Raw genomic sequence first — 12,124 nt, forward strand, 5'->3', positions numbered from 1 at the left:
CTTGAACTCTAACATGAACCAAGTCACAAAGTGGGAGATATAGCAAGTAGATCCAGCTAATGTATGACATTTTACATTTTAGTAATTTATCAACCGCTCACTTACATTCATCTTAAGATAACCACATATCACAGTCATAGTAAGTACATCTTACCTCAATAAAGTAGCTAACAGCAAAGTCAGAGCTAGTAAGGGGTGGAAAAAGTGAAGTGCAAGTGTTGGTTCACAAATTTATTTATTTTTTGGGGAGGGCATGCTACCCGTTCTCTTACGAGATTTGAGTCACTGTGCTGACTATAGGATAGATCAAGCTCCCAATAGTGAGATACAAAACTACAATGAGAGGAGAGAGAAAGAGAGAGAGAGAGAGAGCAGCGAGAGAGAGGGGGAGAGACGAAAAGGGAGAGAGAGAAAGATGGGGAGAGAGAAAGAGAGAGAGGGAAGAGAGAGAGAAGCCCCACTATGTCAGGGTCACAGCTCGACTGCCAAGAAAGCAGGCTAACTCTATCTTAACACCTTGAGCTTAAGAACCAAGCCAATTCTCCTATGAACAAGGTTCAGTTTACTCAGCCCAGCGGGGGACTGGATTTCGTGCCATAGAGTAATCTAACAGCAGCGTCACTCGGCCTGACCTGTTTCACACTGACTTTAATCACCTACACTCACTCTCTCACACTCCACTTCCTCCCTCACTCACTCCCTCACACTCCACTCTCTCTCTCTGTGTGTGTGTGTGGACGTGTATAGTTAAACACGTCCATACACATAGCGCTAGTGCACACACGGACACATACTAATACACATTCACACACAGAGGGCCAGCCGGCATCAGAGGGTTTCTCCGTGTCAACACAAAGGGATTATTTCAAATGAACACAATTACTACTAGGCTTGTTATGTAACTGGTTGAACCACACAGATGTGTAGGAAAAGGCACATAGGACAGTACACTGACACACGCCGGCCTGGCTGGAGCCTATCACCTCTCAGAGAGACCAAATAAGCTTGTCATGTTGTTTTCAAAGCCTGTTACAACACTATAGACCACCTCTGCTGTAGCTAGAGAACATACGAGGCCATCTTTGCCTTTCCATAAATACATCCTAGAAACCAATAACTTCAGGTATAGAACTTCGGTAGCGTTTTCCTCAGATTTGCTATATTACAGTCCCCAGAGACAATAAATACGGCCTCAGGTTTAGGGCTGTTACGGTGACCATATTACCGCCACACCGGTGGTCACGATTCATAATGACAGTCAAATTCCATGTGACCGTTTAGTCACGGTAATTAGGCTTCTTCAAGCTCTGATGCTGCTGATGGTCATTAGTAGCCAACCAAACTTGCTAACTGCCTGGTACTCTGCACTCTATTGTCCCTCTAATCATTCTGATATCAATGCAAATGTTTTCGAAAATCAAACACTTAATGAGAGCCCATAAGCTCACGTTGTGCAACATTTCTATAGGCTATGCAATTGCATCAGAAAACAGAGTGATGGCCTCTATTAAAAAGAGGAGGATCCCATCAGCTTTCTGTAGGCTAGGCCTACTATATTTATTTCTCAAATGTCCTAATATTTAGCACATTGCTTCTCTTCACAACAGGATTATAGCCTACCTGGCTGGCATGAAAACTATGTGAAAAGCGTCCTCCAATCGCTATTTAAGTGCCTAGATGACATGTATTTTTTTCTGTTGCCCCTGTTTCGAGATAGGTGCATGATAATGGTCCATTCTAAATCAAAACATATTTCACACATATATTATTTAGTATATGTAAAGACAAGATTAAATCAAGAATAGTGTAATGGGTGACAATATTAGCATATCACTTGTGAATAATGTATTATCACTCGTGGATAATGCCTATGTCACGGATCCCCCTGGTACTGATACTCATTCTGTTCACCAGTACGTCACCAGCTTTCTAGGCTTCACTGAACGGGATTCATTATCATCAACCCCGGACTGTCTTGTCTGATCACACACACCTGGTTCCCATTTCCCCTGATTAGTATGTTATATATATATATATATATATATATATATAAAATAATAATAAATGTATGAAATGTATGCATTCACTACTGTAAGTCGCTCTGGATAAGAGCGTCTGCTAAATGACTAAAATGTAAATGTATATATGTGCCCTCTGTTCCCGCTGTCTTTGTTGGTTATTGTTCCCATGTCCGTTGGTGGTGTGAGTACCTATGCGTTGGTGCAGCTGTTATATAAAGCACGCAGCATGTTGTGTTTTACGGGTATCGTCCCGTGTCATTCAACGAGGTTTACCCTCGCCTGTTCGTTTGGGTACAGCCCAGTGTTTTTGTATAAGTGTTTGTTTTAGGTGTATTAAAAACCCCTATTGTGTATTCCTGCGCCTGTCTCCAAATCCTTTATACCAGCGTGACAGCCTAGCTTAATGCAAACAGCGCATTGTGTTTTTTGCAACTTTTTCAAATCACAGTCGCACACCTCATGTAGCCTAGACCATAGGCCTATATGTTTTGACAAGGTTTGTATCACAACTAAAGTGGCCAAATAACTTCTTTAAATGAAGCACATTAATCCGCTTTACAGCGGGTGTAGAGCCTAACTGGCATACATACGCAGCGCGTGAGTTTCTAGTTTGGGGAAGATCATTTTCACCATAAAAATGCACCTTAATAATAAAAGCAAAACATGTATAAATTGCATTTGTGGTCACTTATGAGAATGGTGTTTTCCTGCTAATGGAACATTTGCGCTTATAGCCTACTGTCCTGTGCGCATTGCTGTGCTTATAATGTGAAGAAATAGCCTAATAGTTTATCAACATTTTGAGCTAAACGTTCTGATCTGTTACATCAGGCTCATTGCTGAAAACAGGATTTTTGATCCTAGTGGTTGTATTAATTTGGGATCTATCGCATCCCACAACTGTTCCACACTATGCATGTTTGGAATATTTATAGGTCTACTTTTGTACTATGGGGGATAGTAGATTGACATATGCTAGTGCATTTGCTTTTCAGCTGACGAAAAGTAAATGTGGACAGTTCTTCCAATATCTTCAATATGCGCCTTGGAAATGGACAAGGACGCACGCAGTTGCATCCCGAAGTCTTCGCGCAGTCTGTACTTGTAGCCTGTCAGAAAGACCAGATCACGTGATGGAGAGCCATGTGAGTGAGAGGTGTTTCGGCATGAATTATAATTATTAAATTCAGCCCAAGGGCACAACAGCCACTGGCCGCAAAAGGTATGGATTTTTTTTTAGCATTCAGCCTTTTAGGAGGCATTATGGCCACACAAAGGGAATGCAGACGGGAAATTCGAGGCATTATCAAGTGCTTGTCAAATTGTGAATGAGAGACTGATGAAGTGTGTACAGCCTGCACAAAAAACAAAGCAGAGCTCATGCCTTTCATGCGACTTTTTTCAAATGATCATTAGAGTCGCATAATGCAGCCTTAGAATGGATTAAAAATTTAAACATACAGCCCAACATTTGTATTACAACTAAAGTTACATAAGGCCTGGTGAGAATATTATCAAGTGCTTTTCAAATTGTGAATGAGAGACTGATGCCTTTCATGCAACTTTTTTCAAATCATCTTTAGAGTCCCATCATATACAGTGAGGGAAAAAAGTATTTGATCCCCTGCTGATTTTGTACGTTTGCCCACTGACAAAGAAATGATCAGTCTATAATTTTAATGGTAGGCTTATTTGAACAGTGAGAGACAGAATAACAACAACAAAAAAATTATAAATTGATTTGCATTTTAATGAGGGAAATAAGTATTTGACCCCTCTGCAAAACATGACTTAGTACTTGGTGGCAAAACCCTTGTTGGCAATCACAGAGGTCAGACGTTTCTTGTACTTGGCCACCAGGTTTGCACACATCTCAGGAGGGATTTTGTCCCACTCCTCTTTGCAGATCTTCTCCAAGTCATTAAGGTTTCGAGGCTGATGTTTGGCAACTCGAACCTTCAGCTCCCTCCACAGATTTTCTATGGGATTAAGGTCTGGAGACTGGCTAGGCCACTCCAGGACCTTAATGTGCTTCTTCTTGAGCCACTCCTTTGTTGCCTTAGCCGTGTGTTTTGGGTCATTGTCATGCTGGAATACCCATCCACAACCCATTTTCAATGCCCTGGCTGAGGGAAGGATGTTCTCACCCAAGATTTGACGGTACATGGCCCCGTCCATCGTCCCTTTGATGCGGTGAAGTTGTCCTGTCTTCTTAGCAGAAAAACACCCCCAAAGCATAATGTTTCCACCTCCATGTTTGACGGTGGGGATGGTGTCCTTGGGGTCATAGGCAGCATTCCTCCTCCTCCAAACACGGTGAGTTGAGTTGATGCCAAAGAGCTCCATTTTGGTCTCATCTGACCACAACACTTTCACCAGTTGTCCTCTGAATTATTCAGATGTTCATTGTCAAACTTCAGACGGGCATGTATATGTGCTTTCTTGAGCAGGGGGACCTTGCAGGCGCTGCAGGATTTCAGTCCTTCACGGCATAGAGTGTTACCAATTGTTTTCTTGGTGACTATGGTCCCAGCTGCCTTGAGATCATTGACAAGATCATCCTGTGTAGTTCTGGGCTGATTCCTCAGAGTTCTCATGATCATTGCAGCTTCACGAGGTGAGATCTTGCATGGAACCCCAGAACGAGGGAGATTGACAGTTCTTTTGTGTTTCTTCCATTTGCGAATAATCGCACCAAATGTTGTCACCTTCTCACCAAGCTGCTCGGCGATGGTCTTGTAAATTGTATTTTTGATACTATAAAATAATATAAAATAATGTCACAGAATTCTAAGCAAATCTTGTCTGCTCAATTAACTAGTGTAGCCTACAGCCATATGGCATAGCCAGATCAGGGCATAACATAAGGACAACTCAGTATGCTATTCTGTTCTTCTGAAATAGACTACATTTTCTTCATATCATGTTTCTTTAGACCTGTCTAAAATAAATAATGGATTTATTGTGAAGGTGGGCTTGTAGGCTATGCATGGAAGCAAGGAGATGCTAAATGTGTTTATGTTAATAAAAGTAAGTTACTGTGAGACTGTCAGCTATTTGCTTGACAATCACCGTCACAGCCCTAATCAGGGTATCACCGGTCACATTTAAATTTGTCCTTGATTCTCAAACTAACTAGCCACTACTTGCTCCAAGGACACTTGTGTCTAGGACTTTGTTAAGGCAAGGTGTAGTAGTCTGTCTATGTATCTACACAGAGGCTTAAGGTGGGGGTTGGTAACAGGGTGGATGAGGTTGGGATCTGGGCTAGAGTATCAGGACAGAGGCTTTGTGTTGCTGGTACCTGCATGCAGTCCAGAGTAGTCTGGTTAGCAGGGAGACAAAGCACAGAAAAAAAGCACTTCAAAAACAAACTCATGCTTGTGAAATGTGGAGTTGAGGAAGAAAAACATGGTTAATAGATTAGAGTCCAGGTCCTGAGAGAGAAGGGTCCATCAGCGTAAATCAATCATTGAGATAGGGATAGAAACGGACCGTATAGACACTATGATCTCATCACTATTTCTCTCTGTCTTCCATACCTCCTCGGGAGGGAGAGAGAGACTTTTACAAGTGATGGTCTTTGTTTAGAGAGATGGAGAGGAAGAGGGTAGGAGGAATAGTAATGAGCAATTCAAACAAAACAGGAGCATAACGGTACTGTACCAGCTCCCTCTGCAACACAAGCTGGATCAAGTCCTACAACAGAATACATACACACTTAATTTACACAGAGAAACACAACACATTAACACAATGTATAACAAAGGGTTTACTGACACAATGACAATATACACTATGATGATCAGTCTGTCGGAGGTTCTTTCACTGGAAAAACACTAGCAAATCAGCTCCAAGTGATTTTTATGTTGGAAATCTTTTCCAAAGTATTCCCACGCATAATAGAGAGATATATGTGGTCGTACACAAATGTAAGCAAGGTTTGAAATTATATGCTTTGGTAAAATACTATATCTGTTTGGGCTTCTTGCGGTCAATTTGCAGTGTACACATTATTTGTAATTATGTTCCGGCCCCCTGACCTTCCGCTCAAGAAAAAATGGTCCCTTGGCTGAATCTAGTTGATGATCCCTGCTCTAAACTAACACACTCTACCCCTCACTTCTCTGGGGAGAGCGAGAGAGAGTCACTGACTTCCACAAGCTATTGTGGCTTAGATAAATATTGATATATTCCCCTCGAGCGAGCAATTTCACCTCAGTCTCATTAGCCAAGTCTGTAGGCCTATACTATAGCATGTTGAGGGAGGCCCTGCCTTTTATAGACAGTCCTGTGTTACACAGCCAGGCTACCTTCATGTGAAAGAGAGGGAATGATAATGTAGTGTCTATAGAACTACAACAACCGCACCTCTGCACCAATAGAAATATCATCAGAAACATAGAAATACAAGATCTAGACCTCTGTCTGCACCATAGAAGTACAAGATCTAGACCTCTGTCTGCACTATAGAAATACAAGCTCTAGACCTCTATTGGCACCATAAAAATACAAGATCAAGACCAGACTTACCTCCAGCAACTGTACCACCCCCTCATGCTCCCTCTTGGCAAAAAACTCAGCCTGTTGAATGGAAAAATAAACACTGTTTTTTATTATTAGTTCACATCTAGTCCCTCTCAAAAGTTCTCTCTAGAACTAAACAAACAACTTTGCACCCAAAGGCTGCCTCCTACTGGACAAAGTCTTAATTACCCAATAATATATTTTTATTTTTTTATTTCACCTTTATTTAACCAGGTAGGCAAGTTGAGAACAAGTTCTCATTTACAATTGCGACCTGACCAAGATAAAGCAAAGCAGTTCGACACATACAACAACACAGAGTTACACATGGAGTAAAAAAACATACAGTCAATAATATAGTAGAAAAATAAGTCTACATACAAAGTGAGCAAATGAGGTGAGATAAGGGAGGTAAAGGCAAAAAAGGCCATGGTGGCGAAGTAAATACAATATAGCAAGTAAAACACTGGAATGGTAGATTTGTAGTGGAAGAAAGTGCAAAGTAGAAATAATGGGGTGCAAAGGAGCAAAATAAATAAATAAATACAGTAGGGGAGGAGGTAGTTGTTTGGGCTAAATTATAGATGGGCTATGTACAGGTGCAGTAATCTGTGAGCTGCTCTGACAGCTGGTGCTTAAAGCTAGTGAGGGAGATAAGTGTTTCCAGTTTTAGAGATTTTTGTAGTTCGTTCCAGTCATTGGCAGCAGATAACTGGAAGGAGAAGCGGCCGAAGGAGGAATTGGCATTGGGGGTGACCAGAGAGATATACCTGCTGGAGTGCGTGCTGCAGGTGGGTGTTGCTATGGTGACCAGCGAGCTGAGATAAGGGGGAACTTTACCTAAGAGGGTCTTGTAGATGACCTGGAGCCAGTGGGTTTTGGCGACGAGTATGAATCGAGGGCCAGCCAACGAGAGCGTACAAGTCGCAGTGGTGGGTAGTATATGGGGCTTTGGTGACAAAACGGATGGCACTGTGATAGACTGCATCCAATTTATCGAGTAGGGTATTGGAGGCTATTTTGTAAATGACATCGCCGAAGTCGAGGATTGGTAGGATGGTCAGTTTTACGAGGGTATGTTTGGCAGCATGAGTGAAAGATGCTTTGTTGCGAAATAGGACGCCAATTCTATATTTAACTTTGGATTGGAGATGTTTGATGTGAGTCTGGAAGGAGAGTTTACAGTCTAACCAGACACCTAGGTATTTGACGTTGTCCACATATTCTAAGTCAGAACCGTCCAGAGTAGTGATGCTGGACGGGCGGGCAGGGCAATATAAGTGATGACAACATGTTTTATTTGATTGGGTTGATTGGGTTTTGCGGAGTGTTTGCTGAGAACAGGGTTTCTTGGCAGTTGTGGTTATATACAGTGCCTTTGGAAAGTATTCAGACCCCTTGACATTTTCTACTTTGTTACGTTACGTCTAAAATGGATTCAATAAAAAGCAATCCTCAGCAATCTACACACAATAACAAAGTGAAAACAGTTTTAGAAATTTTTGCAAATCGATTAAAACAAAAAACAGAAATACCTTATTTACATAAGTATCCAGACCCTTTGCTATGAGACTCGAAATTGCGCTCAGGTGCACCCTGTTTCCATTGATCATCCTTGAGATGTTTCTACAACTTGATTGGTGTCCACCTGTGGTAAATTCAATTGATTGGACATGGTTTGGAAAGGCACACACCTGTCTATATAAGGCGACATACACACACTGACATACACAGTCAACAGTGTATATCAGAGCAAAAACCAAGCCAAGAGGTTGAAAGAACTGTCCGTAGAGCTCAGAGCCAGGATTGTGTCGAGGGACAGATCTGGGGAAGGGTACCACAACATTTCTGCAGCGTTGAAGGTCCCCAAGAACACAGTGGCCTCCATCATTCTTAAATGGAAGACGTTTGGAACCACCAAGACTATTCCTAGAGCTGGCCACCCGGGCAAACTGAGCAATCGGGGGAGAATGGTCTTGGTCAGGGAGGTGACCAAGAACCCGATGGTCACTCTGACAGAGCTATAGAGTTCCTCTGTGGAGATGGGAGAACCTTCCAGAAGGAAAAAGCATCTATGCAGCACTCCACCAATCAGGCCTTTATGGTAGAGTGACCAGACAGAAGCTATTCCCCCAGTAAAAGGCACATGACAGCCCGCTTGGAATTTGCCAAAAGGCACCTAAAGGACACTCAGACCATGAGAAACAAGATTCTCTGGTTTGATGAAATCTCTTTGGCCTGACTGCCAAGCGTCACGTCTGGAGGAAACCTGGCACCATCCAAATGGTGAAGCATGGTAGTGGTAGCATCATGCTGTGGGGATGTTTTTTAGTGGCAGGGACTGGGAGACTAGTCAAGATTGAGGGAAAGATGAACAGAGCAAAGTACCGAGAGATCCTTGATGAAAACGTGCTCCAGAGAGCTCAGGACCTCAGACTGGGAGCGAAGGTTCACCTTCGACAACGACCCTAAGCACACGGCCAAGACAATGCAGGAGTGGCTTTGGGACAAGTCTCTGAATGTTCTTGAGTGGCCCAGCTAGAGCCCGGACTTGAACCCGATCTAACATCTTTGGAGAGACCTGAAAATAGCTCTGCAGCAACGCTCCCCATCCAACCTAACAAAGCTTGAGAGGATCTACAGAGAAGAATGGGAGAAAGTCCCCAAATACAGTTGTGCCAAGCTTGTAGCGTCATACCCAAGAAGTCCTGAGGCTGTACTCGCTGCCAAAGGTGCTTCAACAAAGTATTAAGTGAAGGGTCTGAGTACTTATGTAAATTTGATATTTACATTAGCAAACATTTCTAAAAAAATGTTTTTGCTTTGTGTGTAGACTGATGAGGGGAAAAAACAATTTAATCAATTTTAAAATAAGGCTGTACCTAAAAAAATCATGGGGTCTGAATACACTGCAACCAATCAATTGAATTTACCACAGGTGGACTCCAATCAACTAGTAGAAACATCTCAAGGATGATCAATGGAAACCGGATGGACCTGACCTCAATTTCAAGACTAATTGCAAAGGGTCTGAATACTTATGTACATAAGGTTTTAAAAAATGGATATAATACATTTGCAAAAAATTCTAAAAAACAGTTTTTGCTTTGTCATTATGGGGTACTGTGTGTAGAATGATGAGAAAAAACAAACAATATAATCCGTTTGATAATAATGTAACAAAATGTAACAAAAAAGTAACAAATGTGGAAAAAAGAAAGGGGTCTGATTACTTTCCAAATGCACTGTATATGCCATTTATTTATATTTTTATGTAAGCATACATTTTACGTATAGGTCCTGGGAATTGAACCCACTATCCTGGCATTGTAAGCACCATGCTCTACCAACTGAGCTACAGAGGACCAGAGGCCATGTACGGTGCTGCTCACCCGCTGTAGCCGTTTGATCTCATCCTGTTTAAACTTGAGGATAGCCAGTGCCTGCTCATGTTCTAGTTCCAGCTGCTGCCTTCGCTCGGCGACCTCTCGCATATGCTGCAAGTAATCAAAGGAGACACGTATTTCATGTAGTCAAACAACACTTACATAATTACTCTATAGTCTCTACTCTCAGCTTCCATGAGGCAAATTCCCAGACAAATTAAAATGGCAACACTACTAGTAAATGCATACTGGCAACACTACCAATAAATGCTAACACTACTATGTTTGCAGTCAAAGTGAACCTGGCCCCAGGGATCTCCGGATTCTTCCATTTTTTTTAAAAATGTGTGTATATATATATATATATATATATATATATATATATATATATTTATTTTTTTACCCCCTTTTTCCTCACCAATTTCATGGTATCCAGTTGGTAGTAGTTACAATCTTGTCTCATATGCTGCAACTCCCGTACGGACTCGGGAGAGGCGAAGGTTGAGAGCCATGCGTCCTCCGAAACACAACCCAACCTTGCCGCACTGCTTCTTGACACAACGCACATTCAACCCGGAAGCCAGCCGCACCAATGTGTCAGAGGAAACACCGTACACCTGGCGACCTGGTCAGCGTGCACTGTGCCCGGCCCACCACAGGAGTCGCTAGTGCGTGATGAGACAAGGATATCCCTGCCGGCCAAACCCTCCCTAACCCGGACGACGTTGGGCCAATTGTGCGTCGCCACATGGACCTCCCGGTTGCGGCCAGCTGCGAGAGAGCCAGGGCTCGAACTCAGAATCTCTGGTGGCACAGCTAGCACTGCGATGCGGTGCCTTAGACCACTGCGCCACCCGGGAGGCCCAGATTCTTCACATTTGTTCTGAAATAGTGAAACTTGGAAGTGTTGCAACAGAAGATTGGAGGTGAGCCTGTACCTTTAGGACCTGCTCTAGGTTCTCCAGTTTGGCACGGAGTCTCTGGTTCTCCTCGAGAACTGAATCACGTTGAGCGGTCACTTCAGAGAGGTCTTCCCTCAGCTCCTCATTCTCAACCCGGGCCTGAGAGAGAGGGATGGGGAGAGAGAGAGAGGGATGGGGATAGAGAGAGAGAGAGTACTGACATTCCTCATGACTAGCAGGAGAAGGACAGACACAAAACAAATACTGTCCCGTTCCAACATAGAAACAGAAGCCCTTCCGGTCTACTGAAGGTTCACGACTGAAAAGACTGTTGAGGGTTCCCATTTGAACCATAATGTAGAGATTTATTCTGTCATCAAAACAACAGTAAGCCTAAGAGGCCCTCAATAAGAATAGAATGGAGACTGACCTGGTCGAGCAGCTGTGCCTTCCTCCTGAGGAGATCCGCCTCCTCCTCTAGTTGTTCATTTTTGCCCCGCTCATCCTCAAGCAGGCTCTCCTGTCAGAGGACAAACGACAACAAGAAGACAACACTCAGATTCAACAGCCAGGGATGAAGCCATTATTTCTCATCAGTCCCAGTCAAGAGAGAGCATAGTCACTATACTGTAGTACAGTCGTAACATTAGTGCTGTAATCGGTGGAGGCTGGTGTCACTTTCATTTCAGGATGGGTTTAATGTAATGGCTGGAATGGAATTATTGGAACCTTGTGGTTCATGTGGTTGATACTGTTCCATTCATTCCAGTGGGATGTTCTCACTTCACCAGCTTCCGCTGGTCATAACACCTGGTCCAATGGTAGTAGCACGCTGAGAGTACAGTGGTTAACAAACACGAGTGGACGGCCCATCGCGGCCCTGAGGATTTCTTACCAAATCTAGACATTTCTTCTGTCTCTTCCTTACTTCATGCTCAAGGTTTTCACATTCTTTTCTCTTCTTACTCAGCTCCTGTTCCTGAAACAAAGCCAGAGCATGTCACGTTACAGCGACTACACGACCTACACGCGTCAGAAACATCCATATCTGATCATATTCGCCCCCATTGAAATCGGAACATGGTGTTTGAAATAGGAGCTTTTAGTGTTGTGATCATATGTGTGTTGTTTTTGGCTGCCTATTCCTAAACGTGACAGGCCTATTTGACGTCAGACAGTAAGACTATCATGCACATATACACTGTTCTGTGAGCCTACCCAGCTACAGTACCATGTCTATGATACCCTGTCGTGTATATCAGATGTCAAAGCATATTAACATATCATT

At 42.9% G+C, this 12,124-nt stretch overlaps 1 protein-coding gene across 9 annotated transcripts in view; it reads right to left on the minus strand.

The window, feature by feature from the left end:
* LOC106567401 (peripheral-type benzodiazepine receptor-associated protein 1) overlaps positions 1–12,124 on the minus strand; it is a 196,607-nt gene that overhangs the window by 44,507 nt on the left and 139,976 nt on the right. For 7 of the 9 annotated variants that reach the window (XM_014136586.2, XM_014136595.2, XM_014136592.2 and 4 more), the window contains 6 exons: positions 11,732–11,815; positions 11,267–11,356; positions 10,873–10,995; positions 9,941–10,045; positions 6,555–6,605; positions 5,688–5,720 (listed from right to left, as the gene is read on the minus strand). In XM_014136586.2, the coding sequence (XP_013992061.2) occupies positions 5,688–5,720; positions 6,555–6,605; positions 9,941–10,045; positions 10,873–10,995; positions 11,267–11,356; positions 11,732–11,815 (486 nt within the window). Of the gene's footprint in view, positions 1–5,325; positions 5,347–5,687; positions 5,721–6,554; positions 6,606–9,940; positions 10,046–10,872; positions 10,996–11,266; positions 11,357–11,731; positions 11,816–12,124 lie in introns of all 9 variants that reach the window. The other 2 variants (XM_014136588.2, XM_014136590.2) reach the window with 2 other exon arrangements.

This window comes from Salmo salar, chromosome ssa13 (genome assembly GCF_905237065.1).
Source record: "Salmo salar chromosome ssa13, Ssal_v3.1, whole genome shotgun sequence".
Lineage (NCBI taxonomy): Eukaryota > Metazoa > Chordata > Actinopteri > Salmoniformes > Salmonidae > Salmo > Salmo salar.